Source organism: Symsagittifera roscoffensis, chromosome 1 (genome assembly GCF_963678635.1).
Source record: "Symsagittifera roscoffensis chromosome 1, txSymRosc1.1, whole genome shotgun sequence".
Lineage (NCBI taxonomy): Eukaryota > Metazoa > Xenacoelomorpha > Acoela > Convolutidae > Symsagittifera > Symsagittifera roscoffensis.
In genome coordinates this window covers 29,196,624-29,223,853 of record NC_087062.1, presented here as the reverse complement: position 1 = coordinate 29,223,853, position 27,230 = coordinate 29,196,624, and the positions used below count along the sequence as shown (strand labels likewise).

The window sequence follows — 27,230 nt, the reverse complement described above, 5'->3', positions numbered from 1 at the left end:
GCCTATCAAAAAGCCTACATTTAAATATGTAACTACACCGAACACAAAAAAAAAATAACGATTGAAAATTTTTTTATTGCAGATCAGAAGCCCCCCCCCCCCAATGTTTCTTGTTTCAAATGTTGACCTTTTTCCAGTCTAACTTCAGTTTTAAATAAAATTAGTTTTTACAAAGGCTATTTAAAATGATTTTACAAAATATTACATGTCAGTGTGACAAATTAACGGACTTGATGTATTTTTTTGCAAAACGCCGTGAAAAAAACTGCTTTTTCAAGCTTTGAATTAACGAACACTAGTAGACAAAATTAAGCGCAAATTCAGGATTTCACTCTATAAAATGCCTGTTTTCAATGTATATTTTGGAAAACATTTCCTTCAAAATTCACTAAAATTTTTACATTGAACCGAGAGCAAATGATCAGAGCTATCATCTGTGAAAGTATCAATATTTGGTTTCAATGACTTACCAATGTAATCCGGGTCTGAAACTGTCAGTTTTACTTATCTGCACTAAGTTAATCACTTCACGTGAATGAGTAAAAAATGTGTGAGTTTAGTTTAAAAAACTTCACTCTAATTGATTCCATTTTCTCGCTGAGATTGTTTCATTTTGCATGAACAAATTTCTTACTCCGCTTATTCAAGAAAGATTTCACTTCGATGCAAAACTTAAAGCAGACGAGGAAAATTGTAATTGATACTTTCGCAGTTAAAATTTTACTGAATTTCGAAGGAAATGTTGTCCAAAATTTACATTAAAAACAGACCTTTTACTGAGTAAACTCTAGAGTTTGCGCTCAATTTTGTCCACTATTGTAATTAAAACTGAAACAATGCTACCAGTATATCAAATCAAAACCCTGAATATACCGACTCCTTTTTAATCAATTTTGAATAGTTTTCGTTCGAAAAAATTGTGATGAATAAAAGTTTTGTATTGCCAATATCACACGCAAGTGCTATCATTTGAGTAGAATTATAATGAACAATTATAGTTGGCCTCAAATTAATTTGGAACAATAATGAGTGCGAATATGTTGCCACGCATAAATAATTCAAACATTGGAGCTTACATATCACTATACGAGCAATACATTAATGAACCTGCCGATTGCAAATATTTGAGGTCTTTAAAAATTCTCGACATAGTTGATTTTCGTTTTAGAAAAAAAAATACAAAAATTTTTTTGCACAATCATTTCAATTTTTACCAAATTTTAGTCGATCGCTTGCTTTATTCGCTTGAATTTGAGATTTTAAAATACATAGAGTTTTTTCTCGACTCTAGGGCACTCTTTTGGAAATTTGGGCACTGATGACTGAATTTTTTTATTTTTACATTTTAATCGAACCATTTCAATGATTATTTGTTTTGCCTAATTGAAACTCAAATGTGGAGTAAGCTGGAAATGAGCCGACAAAGTTCCTGCGCATTTTCAAAACTCGAACAAAAATTTTCAATACTCGAACAAAAAACGTTTCTTATATACACTTTCTTGGACGATTTGAGTCAAGAGAGGTATCATATAAAAAACAAGGGCTCTTTTCCAGTCCCCCTTTTGATATTTTCTGAAATTCAAAATGTGAAAGTCTATTTAAAATGACTTTTCATATTATAAACTGTGTTAAAACGTGTGAGCGTGAACAATTGAACAAATTTGTACAGCATTTTTAACATGCAAAACACCGTGTGAGCTTTTTTTTCTATTTTTACGAGGGGGGTGGGAAACTGGAAAAGAGCCAAAACAAGATTCAACTTATCTTTCAAAAAAATGACAGCGTCGAAAAAATTTTCAAAATTTTTAGTTTTAGTCTAATCTCGAGCAAGTGAAACGCTTGAAAAACGTTGCATGAAAGCTAGTCATTTAGGTTCAAAAAACTTGATTCTATTGAACAAAAAGTCTTTTTTGGTTCTTTTCCAGTTTCCCAACCCCTCGTAAAATTGCAAAAAAGCTGCTCAAAGTTTTCTCACAAGACACTTTGCATGTAAAATTTATTTGTAGGATTTTTTCACCTGTTCGCGCTGACACTTTTCATTACAATTTATATCATGAAAAATTGTTTTAAATAGACTTTCATATATTGAATTTTAGAAAAAATCAAGGGATGATTGAAGAAAAGCTGCTCTTTTTCCCAAAACCTCTATTTGAAAAACAGCAATTAAGCATTGCTATAATAAAATAAAACATAGCGTCGCCAGCAGACTAACAACAGATTTCATCACATGTTTAGCCACAATTACACCGAAAACAACTATGAAAAAGAAGATTTTGAAGTGAAGGCAATCAGCTTAAAAAAAGGAACACAAACATTTTTGGAAGTTTTTTTTGAGCTTAATTGACAGCTAAAGTGGTCTGAAAAACATCAAAAACTGTTGTGAGCAATATTAGAAAAAATTATGAAAACTTTTTGTTGATCATTTTTTCTTTTTTTTTTGTTACTGATTTCGGCTCTTTTTCTTTTCCCCCCACCTCACACAACCATCAATTTTATGGTGTAACGAGTAGTTTTACAAGGTTAATTATGGAGACTAAGTACGCTTGGCACAATCTAATCATTCCGCATGTCAATTTTTATAACGATCGGACAATTTTAACAGAAGCTTTTTCAGTAAAAAATTGCAGGTGGGGGAAAAGGAAAAAGAGCCCTGGTTTCTTTTTTAAAACAACTTCCGAAAACTATGACTAAGCATCTCATTTTCTACGCGTTTTTATAGTTTCCTCGCCACGCCGCGCGAGCAAACCGACACTAATTTGAAGAAGAAAAATGAAAAACCTTTTTTCTGTAATTTATCCAAGAATGGGATAGTTTGTTCATTATATGTTACTGGCATAGTAACCAGCAACTCTAACTGTTTTGAGCTTTTTGTAATTTTTATCTAATTTTTTACTAAAATTCGCAGTAATTGTTGAAGGTATGTTTACTGATCGCGTATGTAAATACTCATACCAGTGTTCTTGAACGTTTCAATCTCAAACTTTTCTCCTAGTTTCAAAATGATTTAGTGTGCTATGATGGCTCGAAGTTAAGTTAGCACTTTTTATAACGTAAAAAAATCAATATTATTCAAAATAAATGTTCTGATGGACAGTTTTCAGAATTTGACAACTTAAAAATAGTTTTTACAACATTGAAACCCAAAGGTTATTAAAGTGGGAGTTGTAAGGAGTCTCTAATGATTCCTGTACTCAAGAAACTTAACTGACACATATGTTCAACGTTTGTTTAGATTAAAACCTCGATTTGAAAAACAGCTTTTAAGCATTGCTATAATAAAATAAAACATAGCATCGCCAGCAGACTAACAACAGATTTGATCACATGTTTAGCCACAATTATACTGAAACAACTACGAAAAAGAAGATTTTGAAGTAAAGGCAATCAGCTTAAAAAAAGGAACACAAACAGTTTTGGAATTTTTCTTTTGAGCTTAATTGACCATTAAAGTGCTCTGAAAAATATCAAAAATTTTTGTGAACAACATTACAAAAAGTTATAAAAACTTTTTGGTGATCATTTTTTTCTTTTTTTTTGTTACTTAATTCGGCTCTTTTTCTTCCCCCCCCCACCTCACACAACCATCAATTTTATGGTGTAACGAGTGGTTTTACAAGGTTAATCATGGAGATCAAGTATGCTTGGCACAACCTAGTCAGTCCGCATGTCAATTTTTTTAACGATCCGACAATTTCAACAGAAGGTTTTTTAATAAAAAGTTGCAGGTGGGAGAAAAAGAAAAAGAGCCCTGATTTCTTTTTTCAAAACAACTGTCAAAAACTATGACTAAGCATCTCATTTTCTACGCGTTTCTTTAGTTTTCTCACCACGCCGCGCGAGCAAAACGACACTAATTAGAAGAAAAAAATTAAAAACTTTTTTTCTGTATTTTATTCATGAATGTGGTAGTTTGTTCATTATACCTTACTGGCATAGCAACCAGCAAATCTAACTGTTTTAAGCTTTTTGCAATTTTTATCTAAATTTTTACTAAAATTCGCAGTAATTGTTGAAGGTATGGTTACTGATCGCGTATGTAAATACTCATACCAGTTTTCTTGTACGTTTCAATCTCAAATTTTTCTCCTAGTTTCAAAATGATTTAGCGTGCTATTATGGCTCGAAGTTAAATTAGCACTTTTTTTATAACGTAAAAAAATCAATAATGTTCAAAATAAATGTTCTGATGGACAGTTTTTAGAATTTGACAACTAAAAAACAGTTTTTACAACATTGAAACCCAAAGGTTGGTAAAATGGGAGCCCGTACCGAACGGAAGCTGTTTTTCTAGATAGAAATTTTATGTAGATTATCTAGCCTAGTTTTCTCGTATTTTCCGTGCAGAAGTGATCTATTTATTTTCTGGTTTAGAAACAAACAGTTTCTAGAAAGAAATAACCAGAAATCAGTTAACTGCTCAACCGCAACGAAATAAACATGCTTCGAGCGAATACACAATAGTATACACAATAGCAGTAGCGAATACAATGCAAACTTACACTTGTTATAACATTGTTATTCTCCTAAAACTTGGGATGACGATCAAGGGATGCAGATTAGTGGATAGAGCAAGTGTGCAGGAATCAGAAGGTCGCGTGTTTGAGCCCCACCAGTAGATTTTTTCTAGCTAGAAATAGCCTAGATTTAGCTGATTTCTGATCAGAATTAGGATAAGAAATAAAGTATATAAAGAAAATCCATGCTTTATTTAAACATTTCAAAAAAAAATTCTGATCAGAAATTAGATTAGATACAAAGTATTTCAGGTCAGAAATAAAGAATTTTCTCAGTACGGGAGTTGTAAGGAGTCTCTAATGATTCCTGTACTCGAGAAACTTACCTGGCACATTTGTTCAACATTAGTTTAGATTTGAACAGTAAGCATATCTAATGTGGTTATCTGACTATAGATAATTTTAAGTTTTAACAGAAACAGGATGTTACTGATCAAATCAAAGTTTTGATTTTGATTTTGATGTTTCTAGAAAACGTCATCAACAGAACAGCTTCAATCAATAGAGAGAATTACTTTAGCGTATTCTGCTTTGACATCACCTTGATCATAGTATACAGCTTGTCAAAAATGTAAAATATATGGTGTTTTTTCTGCTAAACTTAGAATCAACCTGATATATAAATTAGAATATTGAAAATATGCAGCAAAATTGGGTTGCGCTGAAAGACAAAGCAAATATAAAAATTTCAATTGGGGCCAAAACAAACTAGTCCTGAAGGACTTAATTATGTTTTATCGTTTATTGCAGAAAAAGCTCAATTTTCTTTAAACAAGAGTAAAAAGAGTATTTGAATTTTATTTACTCACTCAATCAAAACTAAGAAACCTGGATCAACTTTGAATTGATTATAAAATAAAACTTAGTTGAACTACTGAGAGAAAACTTATCAGCAAGAATCAAGTTTTGAAAGCGGACGCTTCGATAAATACAATGAGGAAAAAATTTCAAAAAAGCAGACATAATTTCAGACAAATCGTCACTACGCTAATTTCTTGTCTAAAAAACAAATATAAGTAATTATTTGATTCCCTTAAATATTTTTTTTGTTTCTGTGAAAATAAAATAAAAACATTTGTGATAACGGCAAACAAAAATGAGGATCCAGATGATTTTTTAACTCTCAATTGGTGCAATTTTTGCTGAACAGTTTTGAAAATCCTAGCGACTTCAGAAAAACAATTTATTTTAGAGTCAAAGTTTTTTTTCATTTTTCTGTTCGATATTTATTTGATAAAATAATAAACAATAAAAGCAACGATTAAAAACGATTTTCACCTTGTCGTGTTTAGATTATAAATCTTGTCTTTTTGATTACAATTAAGTATCATTTTCATTGAAAATGTGAACGAAACTTGTTTTCCAAAAATTCAGAAAATTCGTATGTTGGTTCCCCTGAACAAATGCCGCAATTTTTATGTGCAAATCAGTTATAAACCAAATTCTCTCCTTCCTTTATTCTGTAAAATTTTTGAGAAAATTCTAAGAGCGCCTGATAAAATTTATTGCAAAAAAGTTTTTGGCTCATTCCACTTAAACATTTTTTGTATTTTTATAGTTGTCTCACGTGTTGTTAACACTGAGCCATAGTTTTACGACTTAAAGTATGGAAAACAAATCTATTCACCTTATTTAAAATACTTAGTTTAGGGTGACATAATGCGATACAATATACAATTTTAATTTTTGACAAGTGATAAGGAACTACTATTTTAACAAAAACCGTAAGTTAATTTTTAGGTTTAATGATTGACCAAAAACTCAACTTTCAGCTAATACTATCAGTCCTCCACACAGTATTAATTGTGACGTATGGCAATGCAAACAAAATCACTTTGAAAAATCTGCAATTTAAGGATGTTTTTGTGCAAGACAGGACCCTTCAGGAAAAGTTAAGTGCCTCAAAACAAAACAGCAAATAAATATTTCTAAACATTTTTCAGTACGTACGCTTAACAATGCAAAGTTCCAATTTAAAAGGTTTGATGATCCTTTAAATTTCCTAGTATGAAATAAAAACGAACATTGTGTGCTTTTGCACAACCGAAAAAGTAACTATATAGTTGATTCGGAACGTTTCAAAAACATTTTTTGGTATAAAAAATTTTTACACGTTTTGAAACAATTTGTAGTATTTAATTTCTTGTGATCTGCTTGTAAATTGCTTTGAAATTTTCGTTTGAAAATAAAAATCAAGCTTTGCATTTTTTTCACTATTCTGTATAATTTTTTGAAAAAGCTGTGTTTTTGTATAGTTTCAAAGTATGTAATGATTTTCGAAAGGGTAAAATTTTTCATGTACTGATGAATTTTGACAAATAATTGTTTCCGCACATCCTAAAAGATTTAACACCTCAATTTTTCTCTCAGTTGGTATAATTAAAAAATTATGAGTCTTTACAATAAAAAAGTTATTTTCTTTCCGCAAATGGTACCTAGCGATTTCCTCACCTACAAAAATACTAATTCTACGATAATTATTTGCAAAAAATGTACCTTTTAACAAATCCCACCCCCTTGTGTCATATGTAGAGAACAAGAATCAAATCTCAAACCCCCACAATTGATTCTCAAGTTTGGAAAACTATTTAAACGTTGTCATAATGTATTCAAGTTTTGCATGGTGAAATAGTTAATTATTTTCAACATATTGTGTCCTCACTTACTAAGAAAAAATCACGAACTTAGAAGACTGCTCGTATCAGAGCAAAATGACGAACGTTCTGACTGCCCTTTAGTTGGTCTCGAATAATTTTTGTAAATTAAATATGGGCCAAAATTTGAACTTTAGGCTTAAATTTGAGTCATGTATGGAATTAATAAATCCAATTAGCTACCTCAATTCAAACATGAACGATTTTGTTGTAACGGATAATTGGCATTGTGTAAAGTATAACCCTTGCATTTTATTCAGGCTGGTTGCAGGTTATTGCACTGGCAGAGCAAGGGATCAATCCCATGAGGGAATAAAGAGTTTTGTGAATTGGTTTGAATAAAAAAACCAGCCCAATCATGTGTATTTCTCACTTTCATCAAAATCGAAACAGCAAAGTTTTTGCAAGTCGAAACAGCGCGGACCTATTTATTTTTCTAATTCGGTTCTAAAATTCTTTTTTTTTCAGATCTAATTTTCAGATATGAAAAGAGTTATAAACTATTAAAATAACGCTTGGATACCTTATGAATGGTTTCTTTCAGATCCAATTTTAAGCCTGAAATTTTGTTTTTCCTGGTTTTTTTTCAGATCTGAAGATATCAATGTTTCTGACACATTTTTTCCTATTTTTGGTAGTTATGTACATTATAGCTACTGGCAGATACTTAGCGAAATCTCTAATCGGAGATTGCTATAGTATTTTTCCCAAAAATGAGATAGACATAGAAAATGCATGAGAAGCGCTTGAAAATCAAAATTTTGATAAATTTTTATTTGAGTTTTTAAAACAGTTGAACAAGTTCAAAAAAGAATACGTGTTGTTATTTGTTAAGTTTTTTTCATTGCTAATTAAACGCGAAAAAACAGCAAAAAATTAAAATTAGTTACTTGCTCTAATGCGTACATTATAATTGCGGAAAGGGTTGCTCAGATTTGTTTTCAGATCTGAAATTTTGTTTTTCATTGGTATTTAAGATCTGAAAATTTCTATTTGAAATCCAAATTAAAATTTCGTTAAGTTCTTATCAAAGATCTGAAATAACGAATATCAGATCTGAGAACCAACTTATAATAGAAATAAAGGATTTCAGATCTTTTATAAAAGATCCACTAGGTACCGGGGGGAAATTAAAAAACGCCAATCCTAAGTTTGAATTTTTCGCTTGCCTAGGCGACCCTGAGCAGAGTTGAATGTCAGGAAAGAAGACTAAGGGCAAGGATGAGTCATCCAGTTCGGAGGAAGAGGGGGAGGGAGAAGGAGCAGGGGAGCAGCAGGGGGAACAGTCTCTCAACACATTCGGAGAGGCAGACTCTGACGGTAAGAGGAATTCTTCATCTATTACTGCTTCTGAAGGGCTTATGCCCTTTAGGGTTTATCTTTTTTCCTATTTAGAAACAACATTTTAACATTGTCATGATCTAATAAAACTTGGCGTGGTGAACAGGCTAACTATTGTGAATAGCTTTTTTCTTCACGCTTTGTACCATAACGTCACGCGTTTAGCGACAATAACTTTTAAATCAACTTTTTTAAAAAATTTGAGTTGTGGGAAAGGGAAGAGTGGAAAAAAATTAGTTCTATTGGATCAATTGTTTGTATTCTTTTCGGTGACTTTCTCTTGATGCGATGTGAAATTCTTCAATTTCTAAAGAAAACTGAAGTTGTCTTTCGAAAAATACTGCAAAGTTTTCCTAAAAATTGAGCAAAAAAGTAAGCTACTTCATAGTATACTACTTTAAGCTGCCTTAAATTTGATGCAAAGCATTTTTTAAAGAAAGAATTTTTAAAAAGAAAAATCAGTGCTTTCGCTTAGCAGTTCTTAGGTTCTTTACAAAACTTTTTAATTTTTAACTGTATGACATTTGCTGTTTGACTGTACGCCATCCTATTATTTGCATAATAATTTTCTTCAAATTATCGTAAAAGAAATGTTTGCAAAAAAAAAGATTCAAACTTCCCATAATCATGTAGAAATTTCCCTCTAGCTAGCTCCGAAGTGCCAGATGCGTTTGGAGGGGCCAGTCAGACTGATCTGGACACGGAGCCGCCCAAGACACCCGGCAGCACCGGTGGGGAATACCACGGGGACAAAATCGAGAAACAGGTAGTCAATCAAAATTAATCTGAGTTATTTATTTATATTTTTAATCTTCCATTATCACCTATTGAATCACGTCGAGGATAAAACTCAAAATATGATCATATCTATTTTTTATAGCAAAATTTTGCTGCAAATATGGTTTCTGGTCTACTTTTTGAGCTGTTTTTTGTTTGCTCATCGCACTATTCAAGATCAATCGCATTTACACTGAAAAATCTCTCGTTCATTTTTCCTTTTGATCATCAATATAACTTTCGGCTCTTTTCCAGTCCCCACATTCGTAAAACTATGATACAACTACAAAGATTGTAAATACTTTCTTCGTTTGTTCATGCTGACATAATTTTGTTACAATTTAGAACATCAACGTTTTTTGTAACTTTGGGCTTTCGACAATGAAAATTCAATAAAATTTAAATAGGGGACTTGAAAAAAGCCTTTTTTCACACCTCGAAACTTGTACCTCAATTTTACATAGTTTTCTATTTTAGACGAGCCAGGTGGAAGTGAAGGACCCCTTTGCCCCCAAATCCAAGAAGAAGACCAAATCAAAAGGTAAGCATAACAAATTCTTTTTCTAACACTCAAGCGGGCATATCTATTTAGCAGAACAACTGTCTAACCTCAAACCTTGATTGCAAATATTTTTGCTCTGAACCTTCTGAGCACAGGAATTGTCTAAGTTGTCTACTTTTGTCGGTGATTGTATTAATTTCCAGGAAACTCTCAAAAATGTTCAAAATATATCGAGACTAACGCTTTTAAAAGGTACTTTTTAGTAACCTCAAAAGTAAAATTATTTTTGTTCACAAACTAGAAATTTTAAACCATGGTTTGAGTCAATAACCTTTAAGCTATCTGAACCTTTGCTGTATTTAAGCGATTTGTTGCTTTGGGTATTGTAATTAACAGACACAACAAAAGGTGGCTCAAAAAAGAAAGGAGGCACTGGAGCCGAGGAATCATCGGAGGGGTCCATTCCCAAATCCGGTAAAAGGAAGGGGAAAACAATGCAGAAGACTGCACCAATTGACGACGAAGACGAAGACGATGAATTATCTCAATCTCAAGGAGAGAGCGGGGAGCCTCCAGGTACAGAAACACGGGCACCATCGGGTAGTGGAACCGGAGCTGCTGAAGCTACCGGAACTGGAGCCACTGAAGGTACAGGCGCGCCATCAGGTGCAGGAACTGGGCCTCAAGATGCTGCATCAGGTGGGCCGTCAAACACAGCCGGTGGATCCCAAAATGACACGAGTGATTTCGAGGAGGTCGAGGGCGCTGAGCCAGCTTCTGTTGGCAAAAGCACCGGTAAAAGTAAGAAAACAAAGACACGATATGGCAATGGCAGCACAGTCGATCCTCCCAAAATATCGGTGGACGAGTCTCTAGCAGTTTCAAAAGGAGGTACGAAAAAGAAAGTAAAAAGAACTAAAAGCACAGGATCGAAAAAGAAAACGGGGGAAACCGGTCCGACTGGAACCACTGGAATGCTATCTGGCGAAGGATCCATGGACGAGTCAGGATCCACTAACAAGTCAAGAAGCAAATCCAGTTCCAGAAGTGGTTCAAAGCTCTCCGGCTCGAAAGCAAAAACAGGGTCAAAGTCTCCGACTGGGAAATCAAAGAAAACAAACGAAGAGTTCGAAATCATTTCGGGTGAAGGATCGAACTTGTCTGGCGCGGATGAAAGTTTGTCCGAAATGAGTGCAAGTGAAGATGAATTATCTGTTAACTCACAAGCTTCGAAGACAAGCAAAACAAAGTCAAAACGAAGGAAACGAACCAAGTCCAAAGGACGTTCCGGAGCTGCCACAAAAAGCAAAGTTGGATTCTCAAAAGGAGCACCAGAAACTCGCACGTATGACCCCACGATCGATTCGACAAACCAAGCAACTGGAGCCGGAACGGGAGCAGGCACGAATATCGGTGCTTCTGGGACCCGAGACTTGACGTCACAAGGCGAAACAGAGTCTCAAGTATCTGGCTCGAAGTCAAATGCTTCAGGCGCGAGTAAGAAGTCATCTAAGCTACCTCGATCAAACAGTCGCTCTCAGACCACACCGATCAAAGCTGCGAGCGGTGTGCAAGGATCTACATTCACTGGAACTCAGAAAACGATGGGAACAGATGTATCAGCATCCGTGGTCAATTCTCGTGGAAAGTATGGAAGCGATCAAACTGGAGCCACAGGCACCCAAGGAACTGGTACCCAAGGAACTGGTACCCAAGGAACTGGTACCCAAGGAACTGGTACACAAGGAACTGGTACCCAAGCAAATGGTACACAGGGGAGTGGCACCCAAGGCAGTGGTAACCGAGGCACTGGTAACCGAGGCACCCAAAACACTGGCACCCAAGGAATGGGTATTCAAGGCTCGGATAACAAAGGAACACTCAAAACGGAAGTGACAGGAACCGACGCTTCTGGGGTATCAGTATCCGTGGTCAATTCTCGTGGAAAGTATGGAAGCGATCAAACTGGAGCTACAGGTACTCAAGGAACTGGTACCCAAGGAACTGGTACTCAGGGAACTGGTATCCAAGGCACTGGTACTAAAGGAACTGGTACACAGGAAACTGGTACCCAGGAAACTAGTACCCAGGAAACTGGCACCCAGGGCACTGGTACCCAAAGAACTGGTACTCAGGGAACTGATACTCAAGGAACTGGTACCCAAGGATCTGGTACCCAAGGAACAGGCACTAAAGAAACGAGTATCCAAGGGCCAGAAAATAAAGGAACACTCGGAACAAAAGTATCAGGAACTGATGCTTCTGGGGTATCAGCATCCGTCGTCAATTCTCGAGGAAAATACGGAAGCGATCAAACTGGAGCCATAGGTACACAAAGGACTGGTACCCAAGGAACTGGTACCCAGGGAGGTGATACCCAAGGAAGTGGTACACAAGGAACTGGTATCCAAGGGACTGGTACCCAAGGAACTGGTACCCAGGAAAGTGGTACCCAAGGAGTTGGTACAAAAGAAAGTGGTACCCAGGAAAATGGTGCCCAAGAAGCTGGTGCACGAGAAACTGGTACGCAAGGAACTACCCAAAAACATCTTAGTACTGAAGCGACAGGAACACACGCTTCCGGTGTTTCAGCATCTGTGGTCAATTCAAGAGGCAAATATGGAACCAGTGGCACAGGAATGACATCTGGCTCGGATGCAAAATCTTCCAACGCAATGACGAAGCAATCACTAAATCAAGATGGGACTTTGAAAAGTTCAAATGCATCCGAGACGAACAAAACCGGCTCCAAAGGAAAATCGTTTCCTGAAACCAGAAAGCAATCTTTAAACGCTGACGGAACTGTGAAAGAGACAGCCGCTTCTGGTACCAAAGGCTCACAGCAGTCTGGAACTCAGGCTACTGGTACTGCCGCAACTGGAACTGACGCTTCTGGCCTGGATGCCAAAGATGAAAATGAAACAGGTACTGGTTCGAATGTAACTGGCTCTGGTGCTCAGACTGAAAAAAGTAAAAGTGGTGCAACAGGGTCTCAGGGACCTACACTCAAAGCTGACGGAACAGCGAAAGAAACAGCGGCTTCTGGTACCAAAGGCTCACAACAGTCTGGAACTCAAGCTAGTGGTGCCGCTGCCTCCGGAACTGCCGCTTCTGGTACTGCTGCCGCTGGTACTGCAGCTTCTGGATTGGATGGCAAAGATGAACAGGAAGATGGAACAGGTACTGGTTCGAATGTAACTGGCTCTGGCGCGCAGACGGGGAAAAGTAAAAGCGGTGCAACAGGGTCACAGGAACCTACACTCAACGCTGACGGAACAGTGAAAGAGACGGCTGCTTCTGGTACCAAAGGCTCACAACAGTCTGGAACTCAAGCTAGTGGTACCGCTGCCTCCGGTACTGCCGCTTCTGGTACTGCTGCCGCTGGTACTGCAGCTTCTGGATTGGATGGCGAAGATGAAGAGGAAGAGAGAACGGATGCTGGTTCGAATGTATCTGGTTCTGGCGCGCAGACGGGAAAGAGTAAAAGCGGTGCAACCGGGTCACAGGAACCTAAACTCAACGCTGACGGAACAGTGAAAGAGACGGCCGCTTCTGGTACCAAAGGCTCACAACAGTCTGGAACTCAAGCTAGTGGTACCGCTGCCTCCGGTACTGCCGCATCTGGTACTGCTGCCCCTGGTGCTGCAGCTTCTGGATTGGATGGCGAAGATGAAGAGGAAGATGGAACAAATGCTGGTTCGAATGTATCTGGTTCTGGCGCGCAGACGGGGAAAAGTAAAAGCGGTGCAACAGAGTCACAGGAGGGTACACTCAACGCTGATGGAACAGTGAAAGAGACGGCCGCTTCTGGTACGAAAGGCTCACAACAGCCTGGAACTCAAGCTAGTGGTACCGCTGCCTCCGGTACTGCCGCTTCTGGTACTGCTGCCGCTGGTACTGCAGCTTCTGGATTGGATGGCGAAGATGAAGAGGAAGATGGAACAGATGCTGGTTCGAATGTATCTGGTTCTGGCGCGCAGACGGGAAAAAGTAAAAGCGGTGCAACCGGGTCACAGGAACCTACACTCAACGCTGATGGAACAGTAAAAGAGACGGCCGCTTCTGGTACCAAAGGCTCACAACAGTCTGGAACTCAAGCTAGTGGTACCGCTGCCTCCGGTACTGCCGCTTCTGGTACTGCTGCTGCTGGTACTGCAGCTTCTGGATTGGATGGCGAAGATGAAGAGGAAGATGGAACAGGTACTGGTTCAAATGTAACTGGCTCTGGCGCGCAGACGGGTAAAAGTAAAAGCGGTGCAACAGGGTCACAGGAACCTACACTCAACGCTGACGGAACAGTGAAAGAGACGGCTGCTTCTGGTACCAAAGGCTCGCAACAGCCTGGAACTCAAGCTAGTGGTACCGCTGTCTCCGGTACTGCCGCTTCCGGTACTGCTGCCGCTGGTACTGCAGCTTCTGGATTGGATGGCGAAGATGAAGAGGAAGATGGAACAGGTACTGGCTCGAATGTAACTGGCTCTGGCGCGCAGACGGGGAAAAGTAAAAGCGGTGCAACAGGGTCACAGGAACCTACACTCAACGCTGACGGAACAGTGAAAGAGACAGCCGCTTCTGGTACCAAAGGCTCACAACAGTCTGGAACTCAAGCTAGTGGTACCGCTGCCTCCGATACTGCCGCTTCTGGTACTGCTGCCGCTGGTACTGCAGCTTCTGGATTGGATGGCGAAGATGAAGAGGAAGATGGAACAGGTACTGGTTCGAATGTATCTGGATCTGGCGCGCAGACGGGAAAAAGTAAAAGCGGCGCAACAGGGTCTCAGGAACCTACACTCAACGCTGACGGAACAGTGAAAGAGACAGCCGCTTCTGGTACCAAAGGCTCACAACAGTCTGGAACTCAAGCTAGTGGTACCGCTGCCTCCGGTACTGCCGCTTCTGGTACTGCTGCCGCTGGTACTGCAGCTTCTGGATTGGATGGCGAAGATGAAGAGGAAGATGGAACAGGTACTGGTTCGAATGTAACTGGCTCTGGCGCGCAGACGGGGAAAAGTAAAAGCGGTGCAACAGGGTCACAGGAACCAACACTCAACGCTGACGGAACAGTGAAAGAGACGGCCGCTTCTGGTACCAAAGGCTCGCAACAGCCTGGAACTCAAGCTAGTGGTACCGCTGTCTCCGGTACTGCCGCTTCCGGTACTGCTGCTGCTGGTACTGCAGCTTCTGGATTGGATGGCGAAGTAGAAGAGGAAGATGAAACAGATGCTGGTTCGAAAGTATCTGGTTCTGGCGCGTTGACGGGAAAGAATAAAAGCGATGCAACCGGGACACAGAAACCTACACTCAACGCTGACGGAGCAGTGAAAGAGACAGCCGCTTCTGGTACCAAAGGCTCACAACAGTCTGGAACTCAAGCTAGTGGTACCGCTGCCTCCGGTACTGCCGCTTCTGGTACTGCTGCCGCTGGTACTGCAGCTTCTGGATTGGATGGCGAAGATGAAGAGGAAGATGGAAGAGGTACTGGTTCGAATGTATCTGGATCTGGCGCGCAGACGGGAAAAAGTAAAAGCGGCGCAACAGGGTCTCAGGAACCTACACTCAACGCTGACGGAACAGTGAAAGAGACAGCCGCTTCTGGTACCAAAGGCTCACAACAGTCTGAAACTCAAGCTAGTGGTACCGCTGCCTCCGGTACTGCCGCTTCTGGTACTGCTGCCGCTGGTACTGCAGCTTCTGGATTGGATGGCGAAGATGAAGAGGAAGATGGAACAGGTACTGGTTCGAATGTAACTGGCTCTGGCGCGCAGACGGGGAAAAGTAAAAGCGGTGCAACAGGGTCACAGGAACCAACACTCAACGCTGACGGAACAGTGAAAGAGACGGCCGCTTCTGGTACCAAAGGCTCGCAACAGCCTGGAACTCAAGCTAGTGGTACCGCTGTCTCCGGTACTGCCGCTTCCGGTACTGCTGCTGCTGGTACTGCAGCTTCTGGATTGGATGGCGAAGTAGAAGAGGAAGATGAAACAGATGCTGGTTCGAAAGTATCTGGTTCTGGCGCGTTGACGGGAAAGAATAAAAGCGATGCAACCGGGACACAGGAACCTACACTCAACGCTGACGGAGCAGTGAAAGAGACAGCCGCTTCTGGTACCAAAGGCTCACAACAGTCTGGAACTCAAGCTAGTGGTACCGCTGCCTCCGGTACTGCCGCTTCTGGTACTGCTGCCAATGGTACTGCAGCTTCTGGATTGGATGGCGAAGATGAAGAGGAAGATGGAACAGGTACTGGTTCGAATGTATCTGGTTCTGGCACGCAGACGGGAAAAAGTAAAAGCGGTGCAACAGGGTTTCAGGAACCTACACTCAACGCTGACGGAACAATGAAAGAGACGGCCGCTTCTGGTACCAAAGTCTCACAACAGTCTGGAACTCAAGCTAGTGGTACCGCTGCCTCCGGTACTGCCGCTTCTGGTACTGCTGCCGCTGGTACTGCAGCTTCTGGATTGGATGGCGAAGATGAAGAGGAAGATAGAACAGATGCTGGTTCGAATGTATCTGTTTCTGGCGCGCAGACGGGAAAAAGTAAAAGCGGTGCAACCGGGTCACAGGAACCTACACTCAACGCTGATGGAACAGTGAAAGAGACGGCCGCTTCTGGTACCAAAGGCTCACAACAGTCTGGAACTCAAGCTAGTGGTACCGCTGCCTCCGGTACTACCGCTTCTGGTACTGCTGCCGCTGGTACTGCAGCTTCTGGATTGGATGGCGAAGGTGAAGAGGAAGATGGAACAGGTACTGGTTCGAATGTAACTGGCTCTGGCGCGCAGACGGTGAAAAGTAAAAGCGGTGCAACAGGGTCACAGGAACCTACACTCAACGCTGACGGAACAGTGAAAGAGACGGCCGCTTTTGGTACCAAAGGCTCACAACAGTCTGGAACTCAAGCTAGTGGTACCGCTGCCTCCGGTACTGCCGCTTCTGGTACTGTTGCCGCTGGTACTGCAGCTTCTGGATTGGATGGCGAAGATGAAGAGCAAGATGGAACAGGTACTGGTTCGAATGTATCTGGTTCTGGCGCGCAGACGGGAAAAAGTAAAAACGGTGCAACAGGGTCTCAGGAACCTACACTCAACGCTGACGGAACAGTGAAAGATACGGCCGCTTCTGGTACCAAAGGCTCACAACAGCCTGGAACTCAAGCTAGTGGTACCGGTGCCTCCGGTACTGCCGCTTCTGGTACTGCTGCCGCTGGTACTGCAGCTTCTGGATTGGATGGCGAAGATGAAGAGCAAGATGGAACAGGTACTGGTTCGAATGTATCTGGTTCTGGCGCGCAGACGGGAAAAAGTAAAAACGGTGCAACAGGGTCTCAGGAACCTACACTCAACGCTGACGGAACAGTGAAAGATACGGCCGCTTCTTATACCAAAGGCTCACAACAGCCTGGAACTCAAGCTAGTGGTACCGGTGCCTCCGGTACTGCCGCTTCTGGTACTGCTGGCGCTGGTACTGCAGCTTCTGGGTTGGATGGCGAAGATGAAGAGGAAGATGGAACAGGTACTGGTTCGAATGTAACTGGCTCTGGCGCGCAGACGGGAAAAAGTAAAAGCGGTGCAACGGGGTCACAGGAACCTACATTTAACGCTGACGGAACAGTGAAAGAGACGGCCGCTTCTGGTACCAAAGGCTCACAACAGCCTGGAACTCAAGTTAGTGGTACCGCTGCCTCCGGTACTGCCGCTTCTGGTACTGCAGCTTCCGGATTGGATGGCGAAGATGAAGAGGAAGATGGAACAGGTACTGGTTCGAATGTAACTGGCTCTGGTGCTCAGATGGAAAAAAGTAAAAGTGGTGCAACAGGGTCTCAAGAACCTACACTCAACGCTGACGGAACAGTGAAAGAGACGGCCGCTTCTGGCACCAAAGGCACACAACAGTCTGGAAGCCAAGCTGCAGGTACTGCCGCTACGAGCCTTGAGGTTGAAGATGAAGATGCAACTGATACTGGCTCGAACGATTCAGCTTCTGATGGAACACAAAAAGAGTTGGCAATTTCTGGTAGTGATGGTTCAAAACTTTCTGGCACAAAAGCTGCTGGTAGTAAACCGAGTCAGAAAACAGCAAGATCGGAAGTTGAAGAAAGTGAAATAAATCCATCCGATAGGGGCGAGGGGTTAAATGCTGCGCCTGGTTCTCTTTCGGATCTATCCACCAGCAAGTCCAAAAGCAAATTTTCCGGTTCCAAAGAAAACGGAACCTTTGGAACATCTCACGCTTCAGTTGTAAATTCGAGAGGAAACTATGGACCCAATAGTACTGAAGACGCCGCTGGGCCCAAGAGTAATACATCAGGTTCGCAAGGTGCTGGAACACTTGGAACTGAGAAGTCTCTTGGCACTGGAGGATCCCAAGGAACTTCTCATGCTTCGGTTGTAAACTCCAGAGGAAGTTATGGCCCGAGTAGAGCCGAAGATAGCGCAGAGTCTAAAAGTAAAATGTCAGATTCTAAAGGTGCTGGAACTCTTGGAACTGGGAATTCTCTTGGAACTGGAGCCTCTCATGGAACTTCTCATGCTTCGGTTGTAAACTCGAGAGGAAGTTATGGACCCAGCAGCGCTGAAGAAGAATATAAGTCCCGAGGTGAGCTTTCAGGTGATATCAAGGAAGAAGAAAATGAGGACGATGAAGATAAACACACAAGAACAGGAGATAACTCGGCTATTTCGGCTCGAACTTCACTTGAAGAGGAACAATCAGGGTCACAAAAAACTCTAGAAGTCACAAAAAATTCTAGTGGTGCTCTCGGTGTTAAATCAGCCGCTACTGAGCAAGAAGGTGGCGAATTGGAGGGGTCGATAGAATCAGAAAAAGTTGATCCTGATGCCGACGATGGAGGTGATGATGACGAAAACGACCCGTCCCAGAAAGACACCAAAACTGGATCTGGATCTAGTTCGAAAAGTAAAGATCCGACTCTACCCGATGGTCCTCCTGGCGATGATGAGGGATTGTCAGGCACAAATACTGGCTCCAAAGGTCAGAGTTTTAAAAAGGGCGAAGAAGGAACATCGGACGCAAGCAAACTTTCTGGATCCAAAAACGGGAGTCAAAATAAAACTTCGCAGCCGACTGGATCAAAAGCTGGAACTGGTTTAGCTGGGAGTAAAGAAGAAGGCGAAGAGGAGGCTGGCGAGGATGAAATTGAAGCAGAGGAAGCTGAAGATCAGTTTGGTGAAAAAAGCAACGTTACCGGAGTCGAAATCAGCAATGCAGATGATGATTCGGCAACACAAGAACCAGGCGGTACAGAGGAATCAAAAAAAGCTACTGATATGATGCAAAGTGAAGGCACTTTTACTCCTTCGAAAGCTGCAGAAATGGGAGTCTCATATGAGGAACCACAAGGGCAAGAAGATGGGAAATCACAAGGTCTTTCGGCTGCTGGAACTGGTTCCAAGCAGGATGATGGTCTGTCAGCTCCTGAGACGGGAACCAAGCAAGACTCAGACGTTTCGAGTGACATCAAAGTTTCCAAGAGTGGGAGCAAGTGGCCGAACACAGAAACTACTCTGCCCCCGACTGAGTTCGGAAACAATTACGAGAACGTGCAGGCCAAAGTGAGGAGACCTGAGATCACGCTTTATTTTTAAAATCCACCCTTTATCGAGACAATAAATCAGTTCCTTGGTAACGCCAAAATTTTAAGTATTTACACCAAAATTTTTTGTAAATTTGTCACTATTAGCATCATGCTTTTGCCTCTCAATGGCTGTTCAAGTGGGTCTGTTTTTCCGTAAGAACAAAACTAAAAACTGAATTCTTAAACTCAATATGTTGTGAAAGTGAATAAATCGTTGAAAGGAGAAGAAACCTGGGAAACAGCTCAACTTCGACGAGCAGATGAAGAGTACAAAGGGTTGTATGCACTCATTGGAACAACTGAGATCACAGCATGAACAGATGATAAACAAACTGCAGCAGGAGCAGAACAAAGAGGGCGGACAGGAGGGGGAGGAGGGCGAGGAGGAAGGGAGCAAAGATGGGGGAGGCAAGAAGCAGGAAGAGGGAGGAGAGTAAGTCTATTTGTGGGAAAAGTCTTATTTGACTGTCGTAATTGATAAAATATCAAACTCTAATTTCTTTTGTGAAAAAATTTAAGAGATTAATTAGAAGAAGTTTTTTTGTCAGCACACATACTCTTTTGTGCTTTAAGATTTAAAATAAAAATTTTCAGAATTAATTGTAAACTAACAAGATGAGAAAAATCAGCTTCATCAACATCGAATGAACCAAGTTCATGCTGTTATGTGGAAGCTTAAGAAAACTTCCATATCAAAATCATTGCGCATGCCGGCAAACAGATAAATACTGATAGCTTAGCTTTAAAAAATACCAAAACTTTTTGTTATTTTGTGATGTTTTCGTTTGCAGTGTGAATGCAAAGCAGAAGGCAATGGAGATGTCCAAGCAGAGAATAGAGAGTGGTCTCGCCGATGCACAGGTTTAGCAAAATACTTCGATTAATTTTTTCATAAAATAGTTTTGTCTTAAATTTAGTTCAGACTTTTTTTAGCTAAGAAATTTGTTTTAGATAAGAATTTTTAAGATTTCCATAACCTACTGAAGACACTTATATAGGTCGTGATAATTTTTTGATCCGTTTTTTTCTCAAGAAAAGAACTATCCAGAATTTTTTAATTGGTCTAGTTTTATGGAAAAAAAGTTTTGATCATGAAACATTCTATAGTCAATGGACATAGGTGTTGCAACTTCTTGATGTCAGCGAGCGAATGACCGAATTTTGTCTTTTTTTCACGTTTTTTTTTCATTTTCTCTGCAACTATTCTAGTTATTTGTGCTTTGAAGTCGTAAACTAGCCAGTATATTAATCTAGTTTTTTTTGTGGTTCGAAGGCTTAAGTTAGCCAATATGTTAAAACCAGTTTTACAAGTGTTCTTGCTGTGAAAAGATCTTTCCAACCAGTTTAAGGAAATTGATTTTTTGGACTCAAATTAATTCTTTGCAAGCTGATAAGCTTGAGTTACTTTTTATACAGCCAAAAAACGAAGCATGAAAAATAACCAAGTCCGGCCTCAAAAAACGTTTAGATCTCTTTTGACGAAACAAAACAAACAGTAAAATTTCTTAAAGTTTATACAAGAAGATAGTACAAATTTTACACACAACTTAACTGCTAATTTGAATCTTGTGCATAGATTAGGGCAGTAATTTTTTCCGAAATACTTTCCAAAAAAGTTGTTTTGTTGACTTTTTTTGATCATCAGCGCGAAAGTATTCGTAAGTTTTGGAAGTTTTGACATGATCTAGTAACTCTTTCAATTCTTTTATCTGTCGTTTTTTGGCTGCATCAAAAGTAATTCAAGCTTATCAGCTTCCCAAATTTGAGTCAATGAATTCGAATTTCTTACCTTGTTTGCAAAGATGTTTCCACATCAAGAACACCTCTAAAACAAGTTTTAAAATACTGACTAATGTACGCCTTCGAAATAAAGTTTTTGACCCGGCTAAGTCCTTCAAAATAGTCTTTTTTGAAACTTATAAAATAAACCCAGTCAATGTTGAATACTTTTTATACAGCCAAAAAACGAAGCATGAAAAATAACCAAGTCCGGCCTCAAAAAGAAGTCCTAAAAACGCCTTTTTCGGCCTGTTTTTTCAAAATTTTGCATGCAGCGCAGAAATTTTAACCAAAACAGAGTCTTTATTGTGCTTACGGAGAGCTCGGAAAATCAATTTACTCGACCTAAAAAAAGGTCGACAACAACTTTTTGTCGTTTTTTTTTGAAAATCCGCCCCCGCCTCGAGAAAATCCTAGACTACTAGCACGCTTCAGTTCAAATTGGCTTGGTATAATACCGAAAGTGCATCGGCCTGTCAAATGGCGCATGATAAGTCTTTATTATGTGTACTAAAATTTCCAAACCTGAGGTAATTTTTATTTCTTCTCTTTGGTCGCAAAATCCTTCATGTTCAAACAAACAATTTTTCCAGAAAAAAAATTGCAGACTTCTTTTAACGTAGTCCAGACTTTTTTGAAACTTATAAAATAAACCCAGTCAATGTTGAATCAGTGGAGTAGCCGCAATCTTGACGATAATTTTTGTGAAATTTACCTTGAGGTACATGTAGCTTACTCAAGCCTCGGCAAGCTATACTGTATAGTTGTAAGTTGTGGATTGAAAAGTAAATGATTATGACTATCGTTGTTTATTACACATATTTGTTTCAGTTCATGATCCAGGCGAATGCGTACATTAAGCAGCTGGAGAGTGAACGAAGACTGCTGCAGGAACAGGTGAAGAGGTTGGTGCAGGAGAACCAGTACCTCAGGAAGGAGGCCAAAGGAAGAGGGGGGAGTAAACAGGCAAATGAACAAACAAGCATACCATTGCAGATTCTTAGAAGTGCAATCCAGCTAATCAGGGCTTAACTTTTAGTTTAATCGCCTTATAGCACTACTTCCGAAAAAAAAAGCAGTGTCAAAAATGATTAAGTCAGTTGTCAGTTTTTAACAAATCGCACATCAATTGATTGACATGATCAAATGAATCGATATAATACACTATTTTCTTTATCTTTGAAATGGGTATACCTGAGCAAAGAGTTGTCAGACGACCATATTGAAACATTTGCAAAAAATGTGTAAAAGTTATGATTATTATCACCATTTTAGCGAAAAAATAGTTAGAAAACTTGGAAATGTATCTGCTTTTTTGTGTTTTTCATTGTCATCAATTTTTTTTTTCACTTCGAATGTTTGAGAGTTTTTTGTTTTGCCCTTAAGTTCAGCATGTTTTTAAAAGCTAGCAAAATGTTCTCTTCGTTTTAAAAAAAAGTGTTTTTTTCAAGACTTGGATCAGGTCAGCTATCAAGCTGTTTTTGAGGCTTTTTGATTTGCGAAAGTTTTTAAAGTAGCTTCTAAACACCTGCACGCATAAAGGGTGAGCAAGAAATACAGGCGCCTCGAGGAGTGACGAACATCGAAAGAATGCAAGCAGAAAACAAGGGAGGCGAGAGGTACTTCGAAACACCCGAAGGAGAGAGGATAAATTACCCAGACTTTAACAAACCCATCAGTCAAGGTGTTCCCCCACCGCACACTAATAGAAGATCAAGTCAGGCATCTTCTGGAAAGAACACTCAAGGAGGAATATCTGGAAAGTCAGGTCAAGGCTCCTTTAGCAAAACCTCACAAGGTGTTGGTTCAACTAATGGCACAAAGCAACCAGGCTCCTTGGGAAGCAATAAAAGATCAAATCAAGAGCCTTTTGGAAAAGACAGTAACCCAAGATCATCACAGAAATCAGGGTCACGGCAAGACACAGGATCTTTTGGAAAAGATAGTCTTGGACGATTTTCTCAAAAATCAGGCTTTAGCAGTCAAGGTGGCTCGTCGAAGCAATCTGCGACCAGTTCTAAGCTTGGATCTCAGACAGCCTCAAACTCAACTCAGAAGTCATTTCAGAACTCATCGGGTTTCAGTGAAGGTTCTGTTCCCAAGAGTGGAGCTAGTAAATCGTTTGGATCCAAATCTGCGGGTTCGGGGTCTCAACTCTCAGGACAATCAGGTTCTGATTTTAAAAATAGCAATGACGGTTCCAAAGAAACAGACAATGACGAGGCGTCGACCGCCGGCTCTACTGGACCTGATTACTCCGAAGGTTCTCCAGAGACAGGAGGCTCCGAAGGACCTGGTGATTCGGGAGGCTCAGAAGGACCTGGTGATTCAGGAGGCTCCGATGAACTTGATGATTCAGGAGGCTCTGAAGGAATTCCCAGTGACGCCAATGAATCTGACGATAACTATAATCAAGAATCAGATTCAGAAATGTCAAGTACGAAAAGCGGGAACACTAGTCTGCTAAACAGAACTTAGCAGGGTGATATATTACAATAGTTGGCACTTCTAAATTAACGCTTTTTTAAGAAACGGTTTATAGTTTTTTACCAATGGTTTTTGTTTAAATTAAGTAAACTTGCCTAAGATAACAATTGTTCCAGCAATTGTGACATATCGCCCATTTGTATAAACTGAAACGAAGGGCATTCAGTATTTGAGTTGTCTAAAAATAATTTTACAAATATTGGTATATACTTTTTGGTAGCAAACAACGACATTTAATTAAAATTTTATATTAAATTTTTGGCCATGAAATAAAGCTGAGGTACCAACAAAACTTTTTCTGTATTAGAAATTCCAAATGGGCGATTAATCACAATAGTTGGCAACTCTGAGAATACTGAAGGAACACAAACTACAAATGTTTGTTATTGCCCTAAATTTATTGTCCTTTAGAATTATAGTTTAGATATGCAAACTGAGAACTTAAGATAAAAAATGCCAACTTTTGTGATTTATCACTCAACTTGCTTGCCTTTAATGCGTGGTTGTACGGACAATTCTAGTCACTATTGTATTTTTTTTCTATTTTTTTTTTCGTTGGGTGATTTAAAAAAAGAGGTATTTATTTCTAAACATCTGCATACCTGAAAAGGCTTACCGGAGCTCTAGATCCAAAGCTAGGTCTAGCTCCAAGAGAAGATATGGTTCTAACAGACGGTCGGGATCAAACCGAGTTAGGGGAGCCAAAGGACGATCGGGGACCAAGGGAAGATCGGGATCCAGAAGAGATCCTACTGGACAAAAGAGGTCCAGATCAAGACGAAGGTCATCATCTTGGCGACGGAAAACTGATATCAACAAAGTTATTAAAGACTTCGAGTCAGGGAAAAAACGAGTGTCAACAGCCACAGGAGAAAAAATATCCATGAAAGGGCCAAGGCCTGCTCCAAGAAAGAAACGAAGTAAGAGCCAGCCGCGAACTAATACTTTGGGAGAGCCAATTGAAGAAACGTCAGAGGCTCCACCATTCTCTGCTCAGGCATCTGCCGAAGATCAGGGATCTTCTAAGGAACCCGGTGCCGATGTTCCAGGTCCGGAAGAAATCACCAAAGGTTCCAATTTGGACGCAGAAGCTGAGCCAGCAGTGTCGGGATCTGAGGCTAAAGAGGAGTCAGCCGGAGACCCCACTTCTAGATCGCGGGACCCAACCAAAGACTCTAAGAAGAAAGTTCGGGTATCCTCTGGTCCTGCCAGGAGTATGAAGTATGGACCAGTGAAAGCATCTAGTCCATCTGCTCCGCCGGCAGACCAAGACATTGAGGGCAAGTCTGCTCAGAAGTCTGGACAGGAACCTGTGACTTCGGGAGGTGAAACAAAAAGAAGGTTTGTTACGATATGATAAAAACGAATACTAGCATTACATTAAAGAAAATAACTCCCGACAGCTTGACGACATAAAGGCATATATATTTAATTTTATCCAAAAATCACTCCTTGTTGATCATAAAAAAAAAACAATTTAAAACTAGCTTCCCATTCTGACATGCTGTGGTTGAGGATAGCTTAAAAAAGAAAAAAATGTAACCAACTTTGATGACAGGACAAAATTTTCCGACAGTTGTAATTGCAAATAAAGTTTTGAAAAAAAAACATATAGAAAGACCATCATCACACAGAGAAATTTAAATTTCTGGGAGAGATAGTTGGTTCCCAGGGCAGAATAAAGTGTAAAAAAATAAGCAACTGTAATTTGTAGAAAATTTTGCTGAAAAATAGAAAATACAAATAATTCTATTCGCATAATTTGTATATCAAAACTCAATTTCATCCGCTAGCCGCTAAGTTGTGTCCAAACAGTCAAACATTAAAACTAGTTTTTCTGGCCACTGAGACAATTTATTTTGAAGTTTTTGCAATCTGATCAAAAAAAGGTACTACATGATACAGCATTAAACCGCTACTACTGTGTTTTATAATATCACATTTTTTATAGATAATTGAAATCAGGCAAAGCTAACTATTTATGCTAAAGTTTATTTCAGTCATTTCGTAAGTCGGTCGCAAAACTACTCGCATTGGAGTTCCATGAATAAAAATCGATATCATTGAGTTTCACTGACAGTGTCCACAACAGCGAAAAAAATATATTATAATCGTTTAAAAATGGGTTAGAATTTTACTATTTTTCGGGGAAACAGAATCCATTCTTAATCCATTTCAATTGATTTTTTTTTACTTTTGTGGAAATTGACAAAAAAAATCAATTATAATCGTTTTTTTCTCCTTTTGTTGAGATGCGAATTCCATCGCATATAAAGTTTTTTCTACGTTTTAAACTAAAGTTGGTTATTTTTGATTATTTAAAAATTTTGATAATTTTGTTTCTTTTTCATGTTACTCAATAGCGGAATTTTGTTCCTTTCAACAACTGTCCGCTTCTGTTCCCTCTAATATTTGCCCCTTTGTAACTTTACACCCGCCATCCCCCACCTGAACCAATCCCAACCCTGCCCCCACCTGAACCAACCTCCAAATGAATCCCAACTGAACCAAACCCTCCCCCTCCACTCACACTCACCATACCTGAACCGGATCAGAGTTTGGGGGGTTGCTGGTGCAGTTGCGATTCGTTTGGTGGTTGGTTCAGGTGGGAGCAGGGTTGGGATTGGATCAGGCGAAGCGGGGTGGTTCAGCGTGAGGGGGAGTCCCAGAAGGTCAGGTGGGGGAATGGGGTTTAAGTGTGGGGTGGCAAAGAAGCAAACGTTTGAATGGGGGTTGTAAGGGAGCATCTTTTTGCAATTTGAATTTAGGTTTAGAAAAGAAGTAGGACGTGCAAAGATTTCGCAAAGTGAAAAGGAGTCACTTTGCAAAGACTTTGCATTACTCATTTGTTAAATGAAGAAATTCTTGCAAAATTTTGCACGACGCGGAACAAAAATATAATGAAAAATGAAAAATTTTAAAATGATTTTGTACTTGTTTTATAATCCATTGCAATGGATTTCAAATGAATTATAATGGCCAGAAAAATGGATTTAAATCCATTTTTTGTCCAATTTTGTTTTTTAAGCCTAACATGGCAATCGATTATATCGCCAGTGATTTAGACCCAAAAATCCATTCTAATCAAATTTTTTTTTTCACTTCTCTTAGAAGCGAGTAAGCTGTTTTTGTTTCTGTAACAAAATGATACTAAGCATTTTCATCGCAAAAGGTTAATTTTTTGACGGAGTGCTGGCTGTATTTATACAACCGCTTACTCATACTGGCCGGTAAGCAGACAAATACTATATCAACCAATCAGAATCGAGATGAGAAAGCCAGCTTACGAAATAACTAAGTAATATTTATAAACATTTGACATTGTCTCGATTCTGATTAGTTAATTCAGCATTTGTCTGCTTACTGACGAGTATGAATACGCGTTTATCTAAAAACTGCTACGTAACCATTTTTGACGCTAATATATAGAAAAATTTCTTCATTCCACTTGCAGATAGTCGATTTTGGAATCAGTGTAATTATCTTATCCGTCGAACATTGTATACTTTAATTAGCAGTTGAGTTTTGCCCTTATGTGAATCCAAAAGTATGCAGTTTTAGTTTTTATGCCTATGACA

General features: G+C 39.7%; 2 protein-coding genes across 2 annotated transcripts; both read left to right on the top strand.

The window, feature by feature from the left end:
• Nucleotides 1–8,361: 8,361 nt before the first annotated feature.
• Nucleotides 8,362–19,823, top strand: LOC134856125 (mucin-19-like). Its single transcript, XM_063872521.1, has 5 exons — nt 8,362–8,488; nt 9,157–9,275; nt 9,764–9,827; nt 10,185–19,363; nt 19,608–19,823. The coding sequence occupies exons 1-5, from the start codon at nt 8,362–8,364 to the stop codon at nt 19,821–19,823; spliced, it is 9,705 nt and encodes a 3,234-aa protein (XP_063728591.1).
• Nucleotides 19,824–22,755: 2,932 nt separating this feature from the next.
• On the top strand, nt 22,756–23,643 carry LOC134856023 (uncharacterized transmembrane protein DDB_G0289901-like). The gene has a single exon (XM_063872424.1). It carries the CDS (start codon nt 22,756–22,758, stop codon nt 23,641–23,643), a length of 888 nt encoding a protein of 295 aa, XP_063728494.1.
• The last annotated feature ends 3,587 nt before the right edge of the window (nt 23,644–27,230 follow it).